This window comes from Cervus canadensis, chromosome 29 (genome assembly GCF_019320065.1).
Source record: "Cervus canadensis isolate Bull #8, Minnesota chromosome 29, ASM1932006v1, whole genome shotgun sequence".
Lineage (NCBI taxonomy): Eukaryota > Metazoa > Chordata > Mammalia > Artiodactyla > Cervidae > Cervus > Cervus canadensis.
Window position 1 is genome coordinate 3,824,649 of NC_057414.1, and position 21,905 is coordinate 3,846,553.

A 21,905-nucleotide genomic window follows, 5' to 3' on the forward strand; every position below is an offset into this window, starting at 1 on the left:
GCTCTTTCAGAGTCTCACAGCCCTCGGTTCAGATCACATTCTGGTTGAGCAGCTGTGGACAAGTCACTTAACTCCTCGAGCTCCACGTTATCCACACCACGTAGAGAAGACCCGCCATATTCAATGAGCAGAGGGATGAACTGATCTCCTGTGAGTGAAGGATCTCAGCACCACCTGCTCAGTTTTCAGCCCAGAGAAACATGACCGAGATGGTGACAGGCTCGAAAAACATCATGTGAGGAACAGCCGAGGGGAGGAAGTTCTTCTCTCTCTCCACAGTGGAGACGCAGGGGGAACATGAATGCTGTCTGCCTCGTGGACTGCTGTGTGAAGGACAGAGTGAGCCGAGGGCAGTGGGAGGCATCGGAGGCAAAGGGTGGGAATGGCAGGCACATTCAACCTTGGAGCGGACAGCCTGAGAGGTGGGGCAGCCCAGCGGGGGAACTGGCAGCTTAGGGCCTGGGAGGCCTGGCCATGTGGCCTGCTGGTCTGAAGACTGCGGGGTGGGGGGCATGGCGGGGGTGGGATGAGAGATCTTTCTGCCGGGAGGGAGGTGGGCAGAGCTTCTAAGATTGTCCCACTCCATTTATTCCTTCCAAGGATTCTCAGGATCCATCTGTGGGTTATTCTGTTTATCCTTGGATGCCTCTCTGAGGGTTAGCATTCTTTTTTTTTTCTTTTGAACTTTTTATTTTGTGTTGAGGAATAGCCCTAGTGGCTCAGACAGAAAAGAATCCACCTACAATGCAGGAGACCTGGGTTTGACCCCTGGATCGGGAAGATCCCCTGGAGAAGGGAATGGCAACCCACTCTAGTATTGTGGCCTGGAGAATCCCATGGACAGAGGAGCCTGGTGGGCTACAGTTCCATGGGGTTCCAAAGAGTCAGACATGACCGAGTAACATAATTTTGGGGGCTTCCCTGGTGCCTCAGAAGGTAAAGAGTCTGCCTACAATGCAGGAAACCCAGGTTCAATCCCTGGGTTGGGAAGAGCTCCTGGAGAAGGAAATGGCAACCCACTCCAGTATTCTTGCCTGAAGAATTCCGTGCAAGGAATTATCTATGAGGAGCCTGGCAGGCTACAATCCATGAGGTCAAAAAGAATCGGATCCTACCGAGCACCCAACACTTTCACTGTCATAGCTGATTAGCAATATTGTGATAGTTCCAGGTGAGCAGCTGGAAGACTCAGCCATATGTATGCATGTATCCATTCTCCCCCAAAGTCCCCTCCCATCCAAGCTGCCACATAACGTTGAGCAGAGTTCCCTGTGCGATACAGTAGGTTCTTGTTGGTTATCCATTTTAAATACAGCATGCGTACATGACCATCCCAAAGTTCCTAACTATTCCTTCTCCCTGGCAACAATGAGTTTGTTTTCTAAGCCTGTGAGTCTCTCTCTGTTTTGTAATTTCATCTGTATCCTTTCTTTTTAGGTTCCACGTACAAGGGATGTCATGTGATATTTGAGCATTTGGTTTTAGACGTGACGGTTTGTCACTGCCGGGGATAAGCCTCTTAATTGATCAGGGCTGTCTTTGTTCCCCCCCCAGACCCACCCTGAATCGAGCATACTTTTTCTGCTCTCCTGCTGCCTCCCAGATTTTTCTTTCACGGCTTCCGTCTTGATGTCATGGGGCTGTCAGAACAGTTTGCTTTTCTTCTGAAAAACCTCATCATGTGAGAGTCAGGACTTCCTCGAGTTTTCCTTCCCTTCCCTGAGGTCATGGAAAATGTTACAGTCTTCCTTGAGGCTTTGGGACACCAGCAGCCATCCCAGAAAGGAGAAGGTGCTGTCAGGACCCCTCCTTGGAGCAGAGCAAGTTGTGGGAACAAATGCTGCTGTTAATCAGGCTTTAGCCTGGGTCTGGCCAGCCGAATGATGGGGATTAGGCCTATGAGCCTCGCTCTTCTCTCTGCTGGCATCAAAAGCAGACACCAGCTGTGGTGTTTCTCCCTCCAGTTTAACTTTTGGACAGCTGGCAAAGAGAATAGGCTTTTATAGATGTGGCAGAACAGGGCTGACACTTGCAATGTATTTTTGTTTGTTTTCTTCCAGTTTTATTGAGATACAATTGACATACAGCACTGTATAAATCGAAGGTGTACAGGTGGCTCAGTGTTAAAAAAAAAAAATCATCTGTTTGCCAGTGCAGGAGCCTCAGAAGATAGGAGTTTGATCCTTGGGTCAGGAAGGTCTCCTGGAGAAGGGAATGGCAACTCACTCCAATATTCTGGCCTGGAGAATCCCATGGACAGAGGAGCCTGGTAGGCTACAGTTCACCCAGTGGCAGGCGCTGGGTGGAGACCCGGAGCGCTCGGACACCCAGGCCGGCGCATAAACCAGTGGCAGACAGACAGGAGTAGATGGGGTCTGGGATCCTGTGCTGAGGATCCAGAGTGAGGAAGTTAGGTGCTAATGGAGCATTCAGAGCGGCACCAACCTGGCCTTGAGAGGATGGGGAAGATGGCTATAGGATATGTGCCATCTCACTTGAGACCCAGGAGGTATTGGTTGAGGGAGGGGAGTTCTAGGAGGAAAGTGAAAGTGTTAGTCACTCAGTCATGTCTGACTCTTTTTGATCCCATGGACTGTAGCCCACCAGGCTCCTCTGTCCATGGAATTCTCCAGGCAAGAATACTGGAGTGGGTTGCCATTCCCTTCTCTAGGAGATCTTCCCGACCCAGGGATCGAACTCGAGTCTCATGCTTTGCAGGCAGATTCTTTACCTTCTGAGCTACCAGGGAAGCCCAGGAGGGAGGTAAGTATATGCAAAGGTCTGAAGGCAGAAGGAGCTGAAAACGTTCAGTGTGACAGGAAAGGAGCTTGGAAAAGAAAGCAGGTGTTAGTTCACGGAGAGCCCTGCAGGCCGTGGTGAGGGTTTTGAGCCTTAACCAGTGGATGGTGGAAAGTTGATGAAGGGTTTTAAGCCTGGGAATGTGCCCTCGTCACATCTGAGTTTTAGAAAAATCCTCCAGCTGCATGAGGAGCCTGGGAGGGAGGGCTGAACCTAAGGAGAACTGTTTGCTCATCCTCCTCCTGCTGTGGACACGTCAGGCATCCCTGTTGCCAAGACTCATCCCTCCCAGACTTTTGCACTGGGGTTGCCCCCATGCTGATAGCCAGCTCTGGGCCACTGATTCTTCTGTGCTTAAGCAGAGAATGAGGGTCCATAGGCAGACAGAAGAGCTTTTTTTCTGCTTCCCCAGTTTGAGGATCTGTGTGCAAGAGAGAATTAAATGGGAGGTCAATATCAAGGCGACTTATTCTAACAAAGCCAGTGGTGACTTGCTCTAACAAATGCCAGCCCTACTACACGCACAAGCTAGGTGACAAATACCTCCATGAGCCTCGTAGTCTTCATCTGAAAAACACACGTAATAAAATGTTGTTGTTCAGTCACTAAGTCATATCTGTCTGTGACCCCATGGACTGTATGTTGCACACCAGGTTCCCCCTGTCCTTCATGAAGGTGATGCCATCCAACCATCTCATCCTCTGTCGTCCCCTTCTCCTCCTGCCTTTGATCTTTCCCAGCATCAGGGTCTTTTCCAGTGAGTCAGCTCTTCTCATCAAGTGGCCAAAGTATTGGAGCTTCAGCTTCAACATCAGTCCTTCCAATGAATATTCAGTGTTGATTTCCTTCAGGATTGACTGGTTTCATCTCCTGGCTGACCAGGGGACTCTCAAGAGTCTTCTCCAGCACCACAGAATAATGAAATACCCTCCTCAGATCTTTGTGAGGATCCAATGAGATGATATATGTAAACTGCCAGGCAGGTAGGAGATGCCCAGTAAGAATTTATTCCCTTCTCCTTTTTTCCTGCCTTCCCTTATCACTGATCCAGAAATCTTACAGTCAACTCCAAGCCCAATATAGTCTGACCTATTTCTTTTCTGACCTGCTCCATTCTGTCCCTCAGGCACACTGATCACCTTAAAGTTTCTTGAACACTCTAGACACACTCGCACCTCAGGACCCTCTGACACCTGTGTGGCTTGTCTCCTCATCTCTTGCAAGTTTTTGCTCAGTTATCATCCTCTCAGTGAGACCTGCCCTAGCCACTCTCTTTAAAACTCCAACACCCCTCATCTTATTATTGCTTTCCCAGCTTTATTTTCCTCTAAAGTTCTTATTACCTTCCCCAAAGTTATATAATTTAATTGTTTTTTAAATTTTTTTTGTGTGTGTGTTTTATTAATTTGTTCATTATCCCTTCCAACTGTCATACACACTCCACAAGGACAGGAAGTTTTAAATGTCTTATTCATTGCTGTATCTCCAGTGCTTAGAACAGTGTCAGGCGCATAATGAACTCTCAGTAAGTGTTTGTGGAATGAATGAATGCTTGATTAGCTCTCATGATAACTATTGAGAATATTGGGAGTTGGGGGAGCACCTGAGACTGAAGAGTCTTAACTGCCATCTGAGGGCTCTGCAGTCTGGCTGGGTCGTGACTCCCCACTAGGAGTCTAGGAGTCAAGAGTTCTAGCCCTTTACTCCTTTATCTGTAAAATGAGGACCTTGCCCTTTGCCTCACTAAATAGCCCATTTTTATGTAAAAAAAATTTTTTTTTTGATGTGTGTTTTTATTTGTTTATTTGGCTGCATCAGGTCTTAGTTGCAGCACTCAGGATCTTTCATTGCTACACACCAGCTCTCTAGTTGTGGCATGGGTTCTGGAGCATGTGGGCTCAGTAGTTGTGGTGTTTGGGCTCAGTCGTTGTGGTGTTTGGGCTCAGTCGTTGTGGTGCTAGGCTCAGTAGTTGTGGTGCTCGGGCTCTGTAGTTGCAGTACTCAGGCTTAGTTATCCCACAGCTTTTGAGATCTTCATTCCTGTATCAGGGATGGAAACTTCATCCCCTGCATTGCAAGGTGGATTCTTAACCCCTGGACCACCAGGAAAGTCCCATAATTAGCCTATTTTTAGGAAAAACTTAACCCTAGAAGCTTTTACACAGAAACACTGGTTAGCTTGTAGTTCACCTTGAAGATGTGGAAACCAACACTTCCCCTCTTGCCCCTCTGCCAGTTTCCACTGCTGGGCAATTTATTTTTCTCCTTTGTTTGCTTCCTGTCCTCAACTCATTGGACTTAAAAACAATCTCCCATTGAACCTGACGGCAGTGCAATGCCCAGGGACATGGCTCCCAGAAGGTGGCCTGAGTCCATTTCCTCACCAGCCTCTGAGAGCTAAGGAAATTACTGTGTGTGAATTAAAGCTACCGTGCGTGAAAGAACTGAGACAGCTGTCCCCTGGTGAAGTTGTCTGCTTAGATTAGGTTCACTCAGTCATTTACTCATTCACTTATTTCTTCACATCGAGAGACTCACAGTCAGATGGGAGAGACGAGAGCAGACAAATCATCACAGCAGTGGAAACACATAGGTGGAGGAGAAAGCTTCTGTGTTCGTGAAGTCCCTGCTGCAAGACTGTCTGTTGTGCGACAGCCCCAAACCTCAGTGGCTTCCAACCAAAATTATTCATTTCTTGCTTCGGTACCTACAGACCAGCCAAGGTGGCCAAGCTTCAGGAGGATGAAGTTCTGGTCTGTCCCTGTATCTCTTTCTGAGGCCCAGACTGAAGAGGCAGTGGCTCCCTGGGGCAAGCTCTTTATGGCCCATGGCCAGAGTACAAGAATCCAAGCGAAACCACACAAGCACATCCACAGCCTGTACTTGCATCACGTTTATAACAATTCATGAGCCAAAGCCAGTCACAGGCCAGGCCCGCCATCTGGGAGGTAGGGGTGAATACTCTGCTTAGTCTAGTGGCAACATGACTGTGTTGTTCTGTTTCAGGGAGGGACTGAAGAGTTAGGAATACTGTACTTGAAGTGGCTTCGTGGTAATCTGCCTGCAACACAGGAGACGTAGGTTCGATCCCTGGGTCGGGAAGATCCCCTGGAGAAGGAAATGGCTACCCACCCCAGTATTCTTGCCTGGGAGATCCCATGGACAAAGGAACCTGGTAGGCTACAGTTCATGGGGTCACAAAGAGTCGGAGCAACTAAACTGCAATGACAACAATCGAATGTGCTACAGTGTTTAGCTCATTTAGCTCCAGCTGTGGAGATGAGGGAAGGCTTCTTGGAGATAGTAACTTTCATCTTGAAGGATAAGTCCTTTTCGAGACAATTAAGCAGTCAGTAATATATGCAATTTTGTAGTATCGCATACACACACACACACACACATATATATATATTTATATATGCACAAGTAGTAATTTATGCACCAGAGAATCCTGGCATGCTGCAGTCTGTAGGGCTGCAAAGAATCAGATGTGACTTAGCAACTGAACAGTAACAAGAGCAAATACATGGGAGTGCATGCTGATTTAAAAAGTGAATGTGAAGTGTTATCTTAAAATTCGCCTAGTCACTGTGGGCAATATGTAAAGAGCTACAGGAAGATAGAAATAAAGGTCACCAGAGTGCGTGCCTAAGAAGTCCAAACTTCATAAGGGAGATCAGAAAGATATAAAAAAGAAAAGGAAAACATGTAACCAGTACATTCTTGCCAGCTGGATGGAACAGAAGTGTGAACTCAGAAAGGAAGTTAGAGTATATTTTTAGCAGCTACTTTTGGTACAGGATGCAAGATATGCACTGCTTTCTAGCCATTATTTCATTTAGTCCCAGCAACCCTGGAAGGATGTCCTAATGAGAAGCCTGAGCCTCGGAGGGGTTAGGTAACTTGCCTCATGTTTTATAGTTAGACAGTCACAGTGGGAGTACTTCCTTGTAGATCTCTTTTGCCAAAGAGCGAAGAGTTTATTCATAGATGTATTCATAGACGTTACTACGTTACTGTACACGCTGTCTTTTATTGAGTAGGGCTGCTTTAAGATGTAGTAAACCCTTTTTTTTTTTAAGTGTCTACTATATATGCAGCACTCTGCTTGTTAAAGGACCCCAGTCCTGGAGTAGTTCCTCAAGTCTAGCCTGGCTGTGGCATTCTGTAGGTCTCACCTTATTCTCATTGCTCATAGGTTCAAAAACCTTTTTTTTTGAGTCTTTATTGAATTCTGTTATAATACTGCTTCTGTCTTAATGTTTTAGTTTTCTGGCCATGAGGCATGTGGGATCTTAGCTCTCCGATCAGGGATCAAACCCATACCCCCCCGACACTGGACTGTGAAGTCTCGACCGTTGGCCCACCAGGGACGTCCCTGCTCATGAGCTTAAAATGCCTCAAAGAAAATAGGATTCTTGCCAATGTTTCTATGCAAAAATGCTCACTTTGAATGGTGAGGTGTTTGGAAATCCTGCCTCTTTTTCCCCCAGATTATATGCACACAGTCAGTGTTCTTTCTCCTGGGAAATGAAGGGAGACAGCTTGGTGAGTTGCTCCAGGTCCAGGAAAAGTTAGAGGTGGGACTAAGTGGAGAATAACTGTTTTCACTATGGTGCAAACTACCTCTACCTGATAATAATTCTTCCATCATTACGGAGCACAGATACACGCTAGTGGAACATCTCTGTGCATGAAGAAGTGGGCATTTGTGAATTTTTATTTCTAGTTTCCTACCAGTAATCACTTGACAACTGGAATAAGGCCTCCCTGGTCTTCTTGACCTTTAGTGTGACCTTTCAGCCTAGCGTCCTGTGCGTTTGCGGAGAGAACCACCATCTTTCTGCAACCATCCCTTCCCTCTATGGATCGTTAAACATTGACAGGCATTTTTGTGCACTCTCCATCTCGGCAGTCTGGAATTGAGTTGAAGCATGTTTCATGACCCATTTTCTATTTGCTCAAGAAGCTGGCAGAACTGGTTTCCCTGATCTCGGAGACCATCTCACATGGTCACTTTTCCCCCCAGACATGTTTGAAATCTTATAATAATGAGCAATGCTTATTGTTAATAATAAGAACCGCTGCCTGTCGCTGTCTGGTATTTACTGTCTCACGATTCCCCAGGCAGGTGACGCTCAGATCCTGTGGCTGCTCATCGAGTTGACGTCGGACAGAAGGAGAAAAAACTGTCTCAGACTGGTCCAGCGAGAGGGCGTGAGTGGGAATGCTGCAGAAGGAACAACTGACCTGTCTGGCTGAGAATCCAGCATCCTGAGCGCTTCCTCTTGACATCACCCTCCAGACCTCTACTTCCTCAAGGGAAAGGGCACTTAGGATTTTGCTCTCAGCCACCTAAAACTTTTGCCTATCCAAGAGAAGACTTTTGCTGCAGAACTGAACAAGATACCATTCCATTGCTCTTTTTTATCCTTTGATCATCCTGGCTACAGTGACTTGTTCAGCTTGGGGAATTTGAGGCTGTGTTTTTTCCTGTCAGTTTTGTGAACACTTTTCAAAATGATCGACTTAAGCTTCCTGACGGAGGAGGAGCAGGAGGCCATTATGAAGGTTCTGCAGCGAGACGCCGCCCTGAAGAGGGCTGAAGAGGAGAGAGTCAGGTAGGAGGCTGACCCTCCACTGGGGGGGAGGAGGGCTGTCTGCAAGAGGACGAGAAGCTTCGTTCCTCGCAGCTCTAAGTGGCCATTCTGACTTGGAGCCTGACTTATGGGTTCAGGTGTATTTCCTGGCCAGAACTTTCTCCTCCTTGGTATCTCTCATCCCATAGGACTCATGCCAGAAATAGTCTTGATTAAAAACCTAACTAAATGCCTTTACCTTATTACACACTGGGTTAAAAATGAAATACTCTATACAAACACATCCATAAATCTACGCTCTCCATATATATGTACAATGTGTACACACACACAAACACACATATTCATTTTTTTTTTTACTGAATCTACTTCTTTAAAAGTGAATCATGTACTAAATTAGAAAAAAAATTTAAGTTTCTAAGGTTTTTAGAACAGAGAAGTAGCTCACATTTTTGTATATTTTCATACATGTTTCAATTGATTTCAGCAGCAAGTTAAAATTGGTTCTGACTGAGCCAGTTTTTCATTTGTGTCCCTTGAGAAAGAGTGACACTGTTCTTGTTAGGAGGATCTCAAACCAAATGTTCCACATCAACAGTCCTACCACTTTCACCTACTGTGGGGTAGGAGGAGCATGAGATCAGAGTGCTAAAGAAGTAGGCTTGAGTTCAAGCCCTGCTATCTATTGCCTTTGTCATCTGGAGTTTTAAAGGGAGTGAAAGGCTTCCTGAATGTAAGTTAGTCATATTCATGGCGTAACCCCCATCCCAGGAATTATCCAAAAGGAACATCAGCCATTTTCTTACTTCTTGGGACACCATGATCATAAACAATGGATTTATTTGTATCCATATTTTATTTATTTTTTCATAGTTGACCCTCATTTGAACTTGGATGCTTTGTAAAAGAACATGCTGAACTTCCCTTAAAGTACTCCAGAGTGTCTGATTGCGGCTGCTCATCATAATTCATGTTAAACAGTGCTTAACAGATTGCAAGGGGCTTATAGGCCCATTATGTCTTCTGAGCTCACGACATTCATGCAGTTGGGGTGCCGGGTGGTTTGTAATTACACCAACCTGATGTGTGAGGAAACTGACCTTGAGACAGGTCAAGTGACTCACCCAGGCTTATGCAATCCATAGATGTCAGAAGTGAGAATTAAATCCTGGCCCGCGGGTGCTCATTCACTGTCTACCGTCCCTTCCTGAGAAAACTGCAGCAGACAGGACATCCTGGGAGCCAGCCATGACGAAGGCCATAGCTGTCATGGACCCTGAGCTGTGACAGTGACAGGAGACGGCTGTAGGTGGTGGAGATCATGAGAATGGGGTTCCTTCCTTGTCATGTGCCTTCCTCCAAGTTGCTGCTCCCCACTCTCAGCAAGTGGGGCGCCTCAAACTGTGTCCCCTGGAGAGCTGGGAATTACACCAATCAGCCATCAGGATCTCTTGGTAGCATTCATCCTTTACCAGTCACAGTATATGAATGTCATCCTCTTATGATCCTCCCAGCAGCCCTGAGATTTGGCGAGGCAAGACTGTTAGACCCATTTTAGAAACAAGGGGTTGGGGGAAGCAGCACAGAGGAAAAATTAGTAGGTTTTTCAAGCATAGGGGGGAATGGGAATTCCTTTAGTCTCTCAGAAGACTAGATGGAGAGACTGGGAGAGAAAGCAGTGAAGCTGAGATGGCCCCAGGGCCCCATCCCTCTTCCTGCCTCAAGACGTGGGAACTCTCAATATTAGCAAGCGGCCACCTTTGATTCCTCCCACTGTGGCACTAATGGTAAAGAGCCTGCCTGCCAATGCAGGAAACGCAAGAGATGTGGGTTCAATCCCTGGGTTGGGAAGACCCCCTGGAGGAGGGCATGGCAACCCACGCCAGTATTCTTGCCTGGAGAAGCCCGTGGAGACAGGAGCCGGGTGGGCTACGGTCCATAGGGTCGCACAGAGTCGGACAGGACTGCAGCGACTGAGCATGCACTCACCAAAAAGGTTTTACGTGAGATCTGTAATTCTGCTTCCTCCATCTAGCCGGATTATGAAGGCTAGAGGGAGGTTACCCTCCCTCTATTTTAAACATACTGAATATTTTATTCTTTTTAGAAAATATTTATTATGTGGCTGTGCTGGATCTTAGTCACAGCACGTAGGATCGAGTTGTGGCTACAAACTCCTAGTTGTGGCATGTGGGATCCAGTTCCCTGACCAGGGATCCGACCTAGACCCCCTGCATTGGGAGTGTGGGATGCTAGCCCTGGGACTGCCAGGGAAGTTCCCCTCCTTTCTATATTTACTTGGCCTCTGGGATTCCAGGCTATTGGGTCTTCCTCGTAGTTCTCCAATTCTGTATGAGTGGAGGTATTTCTCAGGCATCTACGGTAAGAGCTGAAAACATCCTTAAAAATTCCAAGTTCTGCCTGAAAGTGAGCCTGGTGAGGGGTGGAAGTGTGTAGCCACTGGCAGCAGCGAGTCTGCAGCCCCAGCAGGAAGACCGTGAGTCCTCTTGCAGAGGGGACCTTGCAGGGTCTCCTTCCATGCACTGTCTCTGAGGATGCCTCCAGCTCCCGCTGGTGCTGCCCCTGTTTCTTGCTTTTGTGAGCTGATGGAAGATGACTTGGGGCGGTGAAAATCTAGTGGGACTCAAACCCTGTTTGCTACCACTATCCTGTGTGTCAGTCGCTCAGCTGTGTCCAGCCCTCTGGGACCCCATGGACTGTAGCCCTCCAGGCTCCTCTGTCCTTGGGATTCTCCAGGCAAGAATACTGGAGTGGGTTGCCATGCCCTTCTCCGGGGATCTTCCCGACCCCGGGATCAGACCTGGGTCTCCTGCGCTGCAGGTGGATTCTTTACAGTCTGAGCCACCATTCTGGGGGCCTTCCTAGTTAGCCACCAAGCAGCTTGGATGGACTTGGCCATGGGCGAGTCCAGGACTGCGTGCCAGGGGCGCAGATGGGCAGCAGGCCCACACCCTGTGGGCACGGACAGAGGCCCAGCTCACAGCCTGCTCCACATAGGAGGAATGATGCTCTCGAACCCTTTGCTTTAGTCCTGAAGGGACTTGGTGGGTTCTGCGGCTGTTTGCTACCGGATTGATGGAACAAAATGCTGTTCCTTGGGCTTTTGCTTTTCAGTCCCGTTACCATCCCCTGGCTGTTTGTCTTTGGTGCTTCATCGGAGTTAGAGCCTGACAGCTCTGGAAAGATTTCTGGGGTCCATATCAGTCAGTTTACAGATAAAGCAGGAAAAACCCAGAGAGGAGAAGTGACTTACCCAGGGTCACACAGAGAATCAGTGCCAAAGCCATGATAAGAAAAGCTCGTGGTCTCCTGGTTTGAGAAGAACAGTAAGGGCCCCTCAGTCAAAACTGATGTGATTTTGAATCCTCTCCTCACCACTAAATCAACTGTGGTTCATTTGGCAAGTTACTTGACCTCTCTGAGCCCTCAACTCAGAGACTGGGAATAACCATAGTATCAAACTCAAAGAATTATAGCCAGATAAAATAATTCTTTATCTTCTTACCACATAGTAGATGATAATTTCCTTATTCAGCACTCCACCTATGCCTCTAAGGGGAAAAAAAAAAAAAAAGGACAGAATTCTCTGGTTAGTGGTCTGATTCCTTAGAAGGAAATTACTCCTAAAGCTCTCAACTATTTATTAATAAAATAGTGGAATCTAATTGAGCATTCATTAAATATAGGAAACTTCTTTGGACCAATGAAAGGGATTTTAGGGTAATTGAAACATTACCAGCCTACCAGTCTCAGCCCTCAAGGTATTTACCACTTATCAGATTATCAATTTCAAATTTAAAACCTCAACCTTGTTTCCCTAACGTGATTTTGCAATGCCCCAGTTCTCCTCCAAGTTGGTAAGTGACTTTAGAGACATAAATTAGATAATTCTATTCTTAGCCTAAGCAAAACACCATTAGAAAGGCAAATGTGCCACTGAAATTCAGAGTGCTATTTCAAATGCTGGTTCCTTATGGACTTTGGCAGCGAGGACATTACTAATGGACTACAACACTGCTGCCTGCTAAGAGCAGACACTGCCTCAGAGTCCTTTTCAGTACGGCGGTGGAGGAGAGTTGCATTTAAACTGAAATCTGTCTGCCATTCCTCATTTATCTAGGAATGCTTTGGCTTGTTCACATCCAAGCTCTTTCAAGACCCTTTGGAGATGATTTATCCTGTAGGTTACCTCCCATCCAAATTTCAGGGCTTCCCAGGTGGCACCTGCCAATGCAGGAGACTTTAGAGATGCGGGTTCGATTTCTGCGTCAGGAAGATCCCCCGGGAGAGGTCATGGCAACCCACTCCAGTGTTCTGGCCTGGAGAATCCCATGGACGGAGGAACCTGCCAGGCTACAGTCCAGGGGCTCACAAAGAGTCGGACACGGCTTGGCAACTAAACAACAGCCACCTGCAGACTTCATGGATGAGAACGTGGGTGTCGTCCAGAAGTGTCCAGTTCCCAAATCACTCAACCTGTTAATGGCAGAAAGTGGATTTGAACCCCAGGCAATATCCACTGTGGTGTCTCTGGAGTTCAGTTAGAAGACAGCAATTCCAGGTCACTGAACCTGCCCTGCTACCGGTAGCCACAAGTGCTGGGTGCAGTTCCCTACCATGCCTCTCTACCCAGCCTGCTTTCCTCACTGCCAGCCGGAGACATTTCCCAAAGCAGCAGGGCGGCAGACATCAGGCTGGATTCTTTTTCTCTCTCCCGGCTGCCTCCTCCCTCTCTGTCCTCTTTTTTTTTTTTTAAGAAACACCACCACACACACATAGATGTAATTTTGGTCTTTTATGGTTTGAAAATGACAGACTCTGAAGGTGGTATTTCCTGTGCTTTGCGTCACACTGCCAGCAGGAAATCATTGCCCCTGGGCGTCTGTACACCGCCAGCACTGTGCCCCCCACCCCATAAACACACAGCCACATCTAGGGTGACGGGTGTTCATGCAGCAGATAGCATCTCAACCGCGACCGCATCTTGTGATCCTCAGCTGCTGCCTTAAGCCCTAGTTTCTATGAAATGAAGGCGGTTGTCATTGAAGAACTGCCTTCCGGCACCTCTGATGGTGTTTTCTGTCAAAGCGAAAAGGGAAAGGAACCAACATTTGTCCAGGATCTGCATTCTACACAGAGTGTCACATTTTCCCCTTTGATCCATGCAACAGTGTAGCCGAACCCACTCAACAAGGAGGAAATGGGGGTGGGGGGTGAGGTTAAGAGCCCAGTAACAGTGAAACCTTGCTCATCCAACTACAAAGCTGTTTCCCACACACTGTGCTGGTCTCGGCAGACTGTGGGGACCTGTAGTGTATCCATAACATGAGTGATGCATGCTTCGTCTTATTTTCCGCTGTAAGGAACTTTTCAAGTTTATTTCATTTTCACGTGTGTTTGTTTTCAGATTCTCTATCACAGGTTGAATTCCTTCGTAGAAAGAGTGAAGTGTGATAGCCATCTTAGAAATCAAATCCACGTTTGGCTCTCTCCAGCAGGGTGGGCAATCAGTAGAAAGAATGTGGGTGAGGAGGCAGGCTGGCATCTGGTCCCGGCTCTGTGTGACCCTGGGCAAACCTCTTAACCTCTATGGGTTTCAATTCATCTCTGAAGTGAGGCCATTTGTAACTAGCCAAGGTTCATTCCAGCTCTCATATTCAAAACAAGCATCTAAGAGTACTTTCAAATCACCTAGTCTAACCCTCTTGCCCAGAATATATTGAGGGGTTAAAAAAAAAAATCTAGGGAATCAAGCGGTCAGCCTCTTTGGCTAGTCTGCTGATTCTCATTATCCACAGCTGATCAGATAACATCGTCGAGGTTCTGCCTATGATGCTAGACCTTTGCTTCCTCATGATGAGTAGCTAGAATCTGGGGTGTGCTGTGTCAGTACAAGGAAGAAAGCTGTTTGAACCCAGGATGAAGGGTGTCACTGTTCTTCTGCCATTTCTGTGGAAATGCTCACATTCTTTCTGCACCACGGGGGTTGGCATTGGCAGTTAGACTGGCTGTCGATTAACATTTTTATGTATAGTTCCAAGCATATACCTTGTATGCAATAGGGAATCAATGAACTAGTGGATAAGCAAATGAACAGATCAGGCCTTTAACATACAGAGGAGGCAAAGTGGCCGTCTTCTGCAATTGACTGAATTCTTTGGACGTCATAGTAAACCTGTAAGGATTAAATGAGATAATGCATGTTAAGTGCCATGCATGAAGCCCGATATAAAACACACGCTTAGTGTATATTAGCTGATGGAATGGGGTCATGACCATCATGATCCGCCTGGAGGGCTGGCAGGACAGTGTCTTCTCTAGGCTGAGTATTCTTCTGCCTTCACTTTGCCCAGCAGCCCATGGGTATTTTTTGAGCGTCTTCTCTATCCTCCACTCTCTACTAAGTATAACGTGCAAGTGGAGAGGATGGTAAGGTATGAAAAGTGTGAGGGCCAAGAAACTTACCCTTTTTCCCACTTCAGCTAAATGGTACAACAACTAGAGAATCAAATGCTAATTTGTTGGTACAATTCAAGTTCGAGAAAAATGAGAGATCAATGTAGGCTGGTAGAGAAGTTTTTTTTTTTAATTTTTAAAACTTGAAGTATAGTTAATTTATAATATTATATGTTTCATATTAATACTGCATTGGGATTCAGTATTTTTATAGATTATATATCTTTAAAAGTTATTGCAAGATAATGACTATAATTCCCAGTGCTGTATATTATATCCGTGTTGCTTATCTATTTTATACATAGTAGTTTGTATTTCTTAATCTGGTACCCCTACCCGTATTTTGCCTTTCCCCCATTCCCTTTCCCCTTTATTATCCAGTAGTTTGTTTTCTATATCCCTGAGTCTGCTCTTGTTTTGCATATACATTCATTTGTATTATTTTTTGTTGTTATTGTTCAGTTGCTCAGTTGTGTCCAACTCTGCGACCCCATGCATGCCAGGTTTCCCTGTCCTTCACTATCTCCCTGAGTTTGCTCAAACTTGTGTCCATTGAGTCAGGGATGCAATTCAAACATTCCATCCTCTGTCACGCCTTTCTCCTCTTGCCCTCAGTCTTTCCCAACATCAGGGTCTTTTCAAATGAGTCAGTTCTTCGCATCAGGTGGCCAGAGTATTGGAGCTTCAGCTTCAGCATCAGTCCTTCCAATAAATATTCAGGGTTGATTTCCTTTAGGATTGACTGGTTTGATTTCCTTGCTGTCCAGGGGACTCTCAAAAGTCTTCTCCAGCAACACAGTTTATTTATTTTTTAAAAAATTATTTATTTATTTTACTTTACAATATTGTATTGGTTTTGCCATACATTGACTTGAATCTGCCATGGGTGTACATGTGTTCCCCATCCTGAACCCCCCTCCCACCTCCCTCCCCATCCCATCCCTCTGGGTCATCCCAGTGCACCAGCCCCGAGCATCCTGTATCATGCATCGAACCTGGACTGGCATTTTGATTAACATATGATAATTTACATGTTTCAATGCCATTCTCCCATATCATCCTGCCCTCGCCCTCTCCCACAGAGTCCAAAAGACTGTTCAATACATCTGTGTCTCTCTTGCTGTCTCGCATACAGGGTTATCGTTACCATCTTTCAAAATTCCGTATATATGCATTAGTATACTGTATTGGTGTTTTTGTTTCTGGCTTACTTCACTCTGTATAATAGGCCCCAGTTTCATCCGTCTCATTAGAACTGATTCAAATGTATTCTTTTTAATGGCTGAGTAATATTCCATGGTGTATATGTACCACAGCTTTCTTATCCATTCATCTGCTGATGGACATCTAGGTTGCTTCCATGTCCTGGCTATTATAAACAGCGCTGCGATGAACATTGGGGTACATGCAGCAACACAGTTTAAAAGCATCAATTGTTTGGCTTTCAGCCTTCTTTATAGTTCAACTCTCACATCTGTACACAACTATTGAAAAAACCACAGCTTTGACTATATGGACCTTTGTCAGCAAAGTGTTGTCTCTGCTTTTTAATATGCTGCCTCGGTTTGTCATATCTTTTCTTCCAAGGAGCAAGCGTTTTTTAATTTCATAGATGCAGTCACCATCTGCAGTGATTTTGGAGCCCAAGAAAATAAAATCTGCCACTGCTTCCACTGTTTCCCTTCTATTTGCCACGAAGTGATGGGACCAGAAGCCATGATCTTAGTTCTTTGAATGCTGAGTTTTAAGTCAACTTTTTCACTCTCTTTTTTCACCTTCATTAGTTCCTCTTCGCTTTCTGCCATTAGAGTGGTATCATCTGCATATCTGAGGTTGTTATTTCTCCCAGAAGTCTTGAATCCAGCTTGTGATTAATCCAGCCCAGCATTTTGCATGATGTACTTTGCATGGAAATTAAATAAGCAGGGTGACAATATATAGCCTTGACGTACTCCTTTCCCAATTTTGAACTAGTCTGTTGTTCCCTGTCTGGTTCTGTTTCTTCTTGACCTGCATATAGGTTTCTTAGGAGATGGGTAAGGTGGTCTGGAATTCCCATCTCTTTAAGAATTTTTAAGAATTTTCCACAGTTTGTTGTGATCCACACCGTCAAAGGCTTTAGTGTAGTCAATGAAGGTGAAGCAGATGTTTTTCTAGAATTCCTTTGCTTTCTCTATGATCTAACGGATGTTGGCAATTTGATCTCTGGTTCCTCTGCCTCTTCTAAACCCAGCTTGTACATCTGGAAGTTCTCGGTTCATGTACTGTGAAGCCTAGCTTGAAGAATTTTGAGCATTACCTTGCTAGCGTGTGGAATGAGCACGTTCCCCAAGTAAGTGACATCATACAGGATTTGTCTTTCTGTCTGACTTATTTCTCTACCCATAATATTCTCTAGGTGCTGAGAAGATTTTACCAGCACCACCTAGGTGATAGGGTTTTTTCCTCCTTTTTTGGTCATGCTATGCGGCCTGCGGGATCTTAGTTCCCCAAGCAGAGATCACACCTGCGCTTCCTGCAGTGGAAACACGGAGTCTTAACATTGGACCACCAGGGAAGTCCCTGATGGTGGGATTTCTTTTGTAATCTACATCTCTACAGAACTTGGGCTTTGATGTCTTGCATGTGGTTTCATCTGTAAAATACTACAAATGGCTAAGATAGAAAAAGAGATTGATTAACTCTGGCGGTGATTATCATGATAGGAAATATATAAATAGCATTTAGTGCATTTGAATGTATTTCCTACTTTTTTGCCACTTTAAAAGAGATGAACCAGAAACCCAGCCTGAGTTCTTTACTGCAGTGGGCTTACTGGGAGCCTGACTCCCACAGCACTGCAGACTTAGTGGGGCCAGAGGCTTGGAGACAGTCAGTTAGGCAGCAGCAGGTCAAGCGTTGCCTAAGGATGCTTACAAAGTGCCTTTCAGTTGAACAACAAAAATAAGTAAACAAATAATCTCATGAAGGGAAATTGGGAGTTGTTACGCTCTGAGGGTTTGTGGTCTCCTTCAACAAGCTTATGGCCGATGCCAGATTTCCTTCTGCATTTCCTAATCCTCCAAGAGATGAGGGGTCCTGCCTGAACCGGAGAAGGCACTGCCATTGTGATGGGGCTTGGTTTGCTCAAGCCCAGGAACAGCAGGCTCTCATCTCTTACCCGACTCACACCAGGCTGGCTGCTCTACACTTATGTGTTAACAAGTTGTCCACTTAACAGTTTCTAGGCATCAGTTCCGTGCCAGGCTCTGTGCTAGGGGCTCTTGTTAGAAAGGTGATTAGGAGGTAGTCCTCGCTTTCAAGGGGTTAGCAGAGTTCGCAGGTCAGTGTGTGAGACGCGTGTGCAAACAGGTCATTGGAACAGGGCGCGCTGAGCGCTGCCCTGGAGGAGCGTGGGAGCATGGAGAAGGGCCGGCCGCCCGGTGCCCTCGGGGCTCAGGGAAGCCTTCCCCGGTGAGGCAGGGCATAGATCTGAGGGATGAGGGGTCACGTGCTGGACGGAGAAGTGAGAGAAAGACGTCCCAAGAGAATTTACATTTACTGGTCTCTTACCAGGATCCAGGCACTGTTAGGGACTTCCAGGTAAACACTGCCTTTAGTCATCCTAGCAGTCCTGCGGAGTAGGTTTTATGTCCCCCATCTTTATATACAAGGAGACTGAAACTTAGAGGGTTACAGGAAGCTGCTGAAGATGGCATTTAAACAGGGTCAGAACTGGAATTTGGAGCCAGTCTGGGGAGAGGCCAAAGCCCATAGTCTTTCTGCCACAACCCCCTGCCCTTAATGTCTGCAGAGGTCATGTAAGAGCAGTTTGGAGATCAGTGAGAAGTCAAGTGGGGAGCATGGGAGCAAGTGCTGGAAAACGAATCTGAAAAGATAGCCTGAAGCCAGGTGGTCAGGGGCCGCATCGGATATCCCTTCGCTCCAGAGGTGCTGAGTGAACACCCACTGTTTTCCAGACACGAAGCAAAGATATACTGAGTACAGGCCCTGCCCCTTGGGGCTCATTGTCTAGTCATGGAGAGCTGGAAGGACTTCTCTTTTCTGGCATTGAACTTGAATGAGGTCCTTTTGGGAAGAGAAGGCCAAAGCTCCATCAGCAACCAGGGTGGATTATTTGCTCTGCTGAAAATCTAGGCAATGATTCCACGTGTAAGCAATATCATATGACATTTGTTTTTCTCTGTCTCACTTCACTCAATATGACAATGTCTAGGTCCATCCAGGCTCCTCTGTCCATGGGATTTCCCAGGCAGGAATGCTGGACTGGGTTGCCATTTTCTTCTCCAGGGAATTTTCCGGACCCAGGGATCAAACCTACATCCCCTGCCCTGCAGGCAGATTCTTTTACCACAGAGTCATTTCACTTTTTTTTTTTTTAATCGCTGAATGAACACATCTTCTTTATTCATTCTTGTTGATGTACATTTAGGTTGCTTCCATGTCCTGGCTGTTAAAAATATACACTCTACTGTATATAAAAATAGATAACTAATAAAGACCTACTATGTAGCACAGGGACCTCTACTCAATACTCTGTAATAACCTATATGGGAAAAGAATCTAAAAAAGTGGATATACATATATGCATAACTGAATCACTTTGCTGTACAATAGAAGCTAACACATTTTAAATCAACTATATTCCAATAAAGATATTTGAAAAAAGAAAATCTGGGCAGTGGGCAATCATTAGACACATTTCATAGGAACCATGACCCCTGGTGATTCAGAACCATGGAGTGAAGACACTGTCCCTGTTAGGATTTGGTGATGGGCTGTCACTACAGCATGTGTCCGAGGGCTGTGATCGGACGTGTTTGGCATAGGGTCACTTCCTTAAGTGGAGAGCAGAGGCATTTCCAGCAGAGAGTCAGAGTCTGGCTGGAAAGTGTCTCTTCAGGCACACTTGGGAGAGAGAAAACGTACTTGCCAGAACCCTGGTGACTGCCCCTCCTGCCTTCCCCTTTCCTGGGTGGGCCTTTGTGCAGCCCTTACACACAGCTCTGCCACCACCTTGGTGTGGCCACCCTGCACATTCTCTGGCTAAAACACTTAGATTTGCTATGTTAGGTAGTGTGCGTATTAGCTTGAATGACAATCATCAAACCCTGTTGGATTTTTGTAGCACAGTATCTTCCAAGAGTTGAAAGTCTCCTTAAGGCTCTTATTCTACTTTATTGTAAGTACAGCTCTGTGAACAAGAAAAGATAGGTTTTTTTGATTCTCATTTTATTGACATGGATAAGGAGATGTGGAGGTTATAAAACTTGTCATTACAGAACAGTGTTTTTCCCTCCGCTGTAAAATGGAGGAGACTTTAGGAGGGTGGTACTTGGTTTGTTCTTTAGATTTTAGCTTTTCCATGAGCATCGACTGTGGAACCCTTCGAAGCAGTATCTGCCCAAATGGAATTTACCCCTGCCTGCACTCCCTACCCCACCTAAGTTTGATCTTCCCTGATCCCAGCCTGCCTTGTTGAATTCATTTTCCTAGAATTAAGAACCATGGACATATAGGCTTCCAGAAAAGTCTCCGAGAAGTTCATTTCACTGAAATGGCAAGAACTGATGAGCCGATAACTTCCCCACCAGTTATTCACTTAGTGTTTATTAGGTGCCAGGCCTATGCAGATGGTAGTGTACCTGCATTAGCTAACTTAATCCTCATAGAAATTTCATGAGGTGAGTTACTATTAATAACCCCCTTACTTTTTAAAGATTTTTTTAAGGTGATCATTTTTAAAGTCTTTCTTGAATGTGTTGCAGTATTGCAGCTATTTTAAGTTTTGCTTTTTTGGCCACTGAGGCATATGGGATCTTAGTCCCCCAATCAGGGATCAAACCCGCACCCCCCTGCATTGGAAGGTGACATCTTAACCACTGAACCACCAGGCAAGTTCCTTAACCCCTTTTTAGTTTTTTATTTTTTGTTCTCTTTTCTTTTTTTTCCCATTTATTTCTATTAGTTGGAGGCTAATTACTTTACAATATTGTAGTGGTTTTTGCCATACATTGACATGAATCAGCCATGGATTTACATGTGTCCCCCATCCTGAACCCCCCTCCCACCTCCCTCCCCATCCCATCCCTCTGGGGTCTTCCCAGTGCACCAGCCCTGAGCACTTGTCTCATGCATCCAACCTGGGCTGGTGATCTGTTTCACCCTTGATAACATACATGTTTCGATGCTATTCTCTCAGTTCATCCCACCCTTGCCTTTTCCCATAGAGTCCAAAAGTCTGTTCTATACATCTGTGTCTCTTTTTCTGCCTTGCATATAGGGTTATTGTTACCATCTTTCTAAATTCCATATATATGCATTAGTATACTGTATTGGTGTTTATCTTTCTGGCTTACTTCACTCTGTATAATGGGCTCCAGTTTCATCCATCTCACTAGAACTGATTCAAATGAATTCTTTTTAATGGCTGAGTAATATTCCATGGTGTATATGTACCACAGCTTCCTTATCCATTCATCTGCTGATGGGCATCTAGGTTGCTTCCATGTCCTGGCTATTATAAACAGTGCTGCGATGAACATTGGGGTATACGTGTCTCTTTCAGATCTGGTTTCCTCAGTGTGTATGCCCAGAAGTGGGATTGCTGGGTCATATGGCAGTTCTATTTCCAGTTTTTTAAGGAATCTCCACACTGTTCTCCATAGCGGCTGTACTAGTTTGCATTCCCACCAACAGTGTAAGAGGGTTCCCTTTTCTCCACACCCTCTCCAGCATTTATTGCTTGTAGACTTTTGGATAGCAGCCATTCTGACTGGCGTGTAATGGTACCTCATTGTGGTTTTGATTTGCATTTCTCTGATAATGAGTGATGTTGAGTATCTTTTCATGTGTTTGTTAGCCACCTGTATGTCTTTTTTGGAGAAATGTCTCTTTAGTTCTTTGGCCCATTTTTTTTATTGTAACCCCTTTTTAAAAATAAGGAAACCAAGGCTTAGGGAAGCTTAATATGTCCTCTTTCTCTGGGGTATTTGCATTTAAACAGTGAACACACAAGCCTGCAGCCGA

General features: G+C 45.6%; 1 protein-coding gene across 4 annotated transcripts in view; it reads left to right on the plus strand.

The window, feature by feature from the left end:
• Window positions 1-21,905, plus strand: part of SYTL2 (synaptotagmin like 2) — a 118,726-nt gene that overhangs the window by 44,991 nt on the left and 51,830 nt on the right. For all 4 annotated transcript variants that reach the window (XM_043451469.1, XM_043451472.1, XM_043451471.1 and 1 more), the window contains exon 2: window positions 7,927-8,420. In XM_043451469.1, the coding sequence (XP_043307404.1) occupies window positions 8,320-8,420 (101 nt within the window). In that variant the 5' untranslated portion in view covers window positions 7,927-8,319. The remainder of the gene's footprint in view (window positions 1-7,926; window positions 8,421-21,905) is intronic.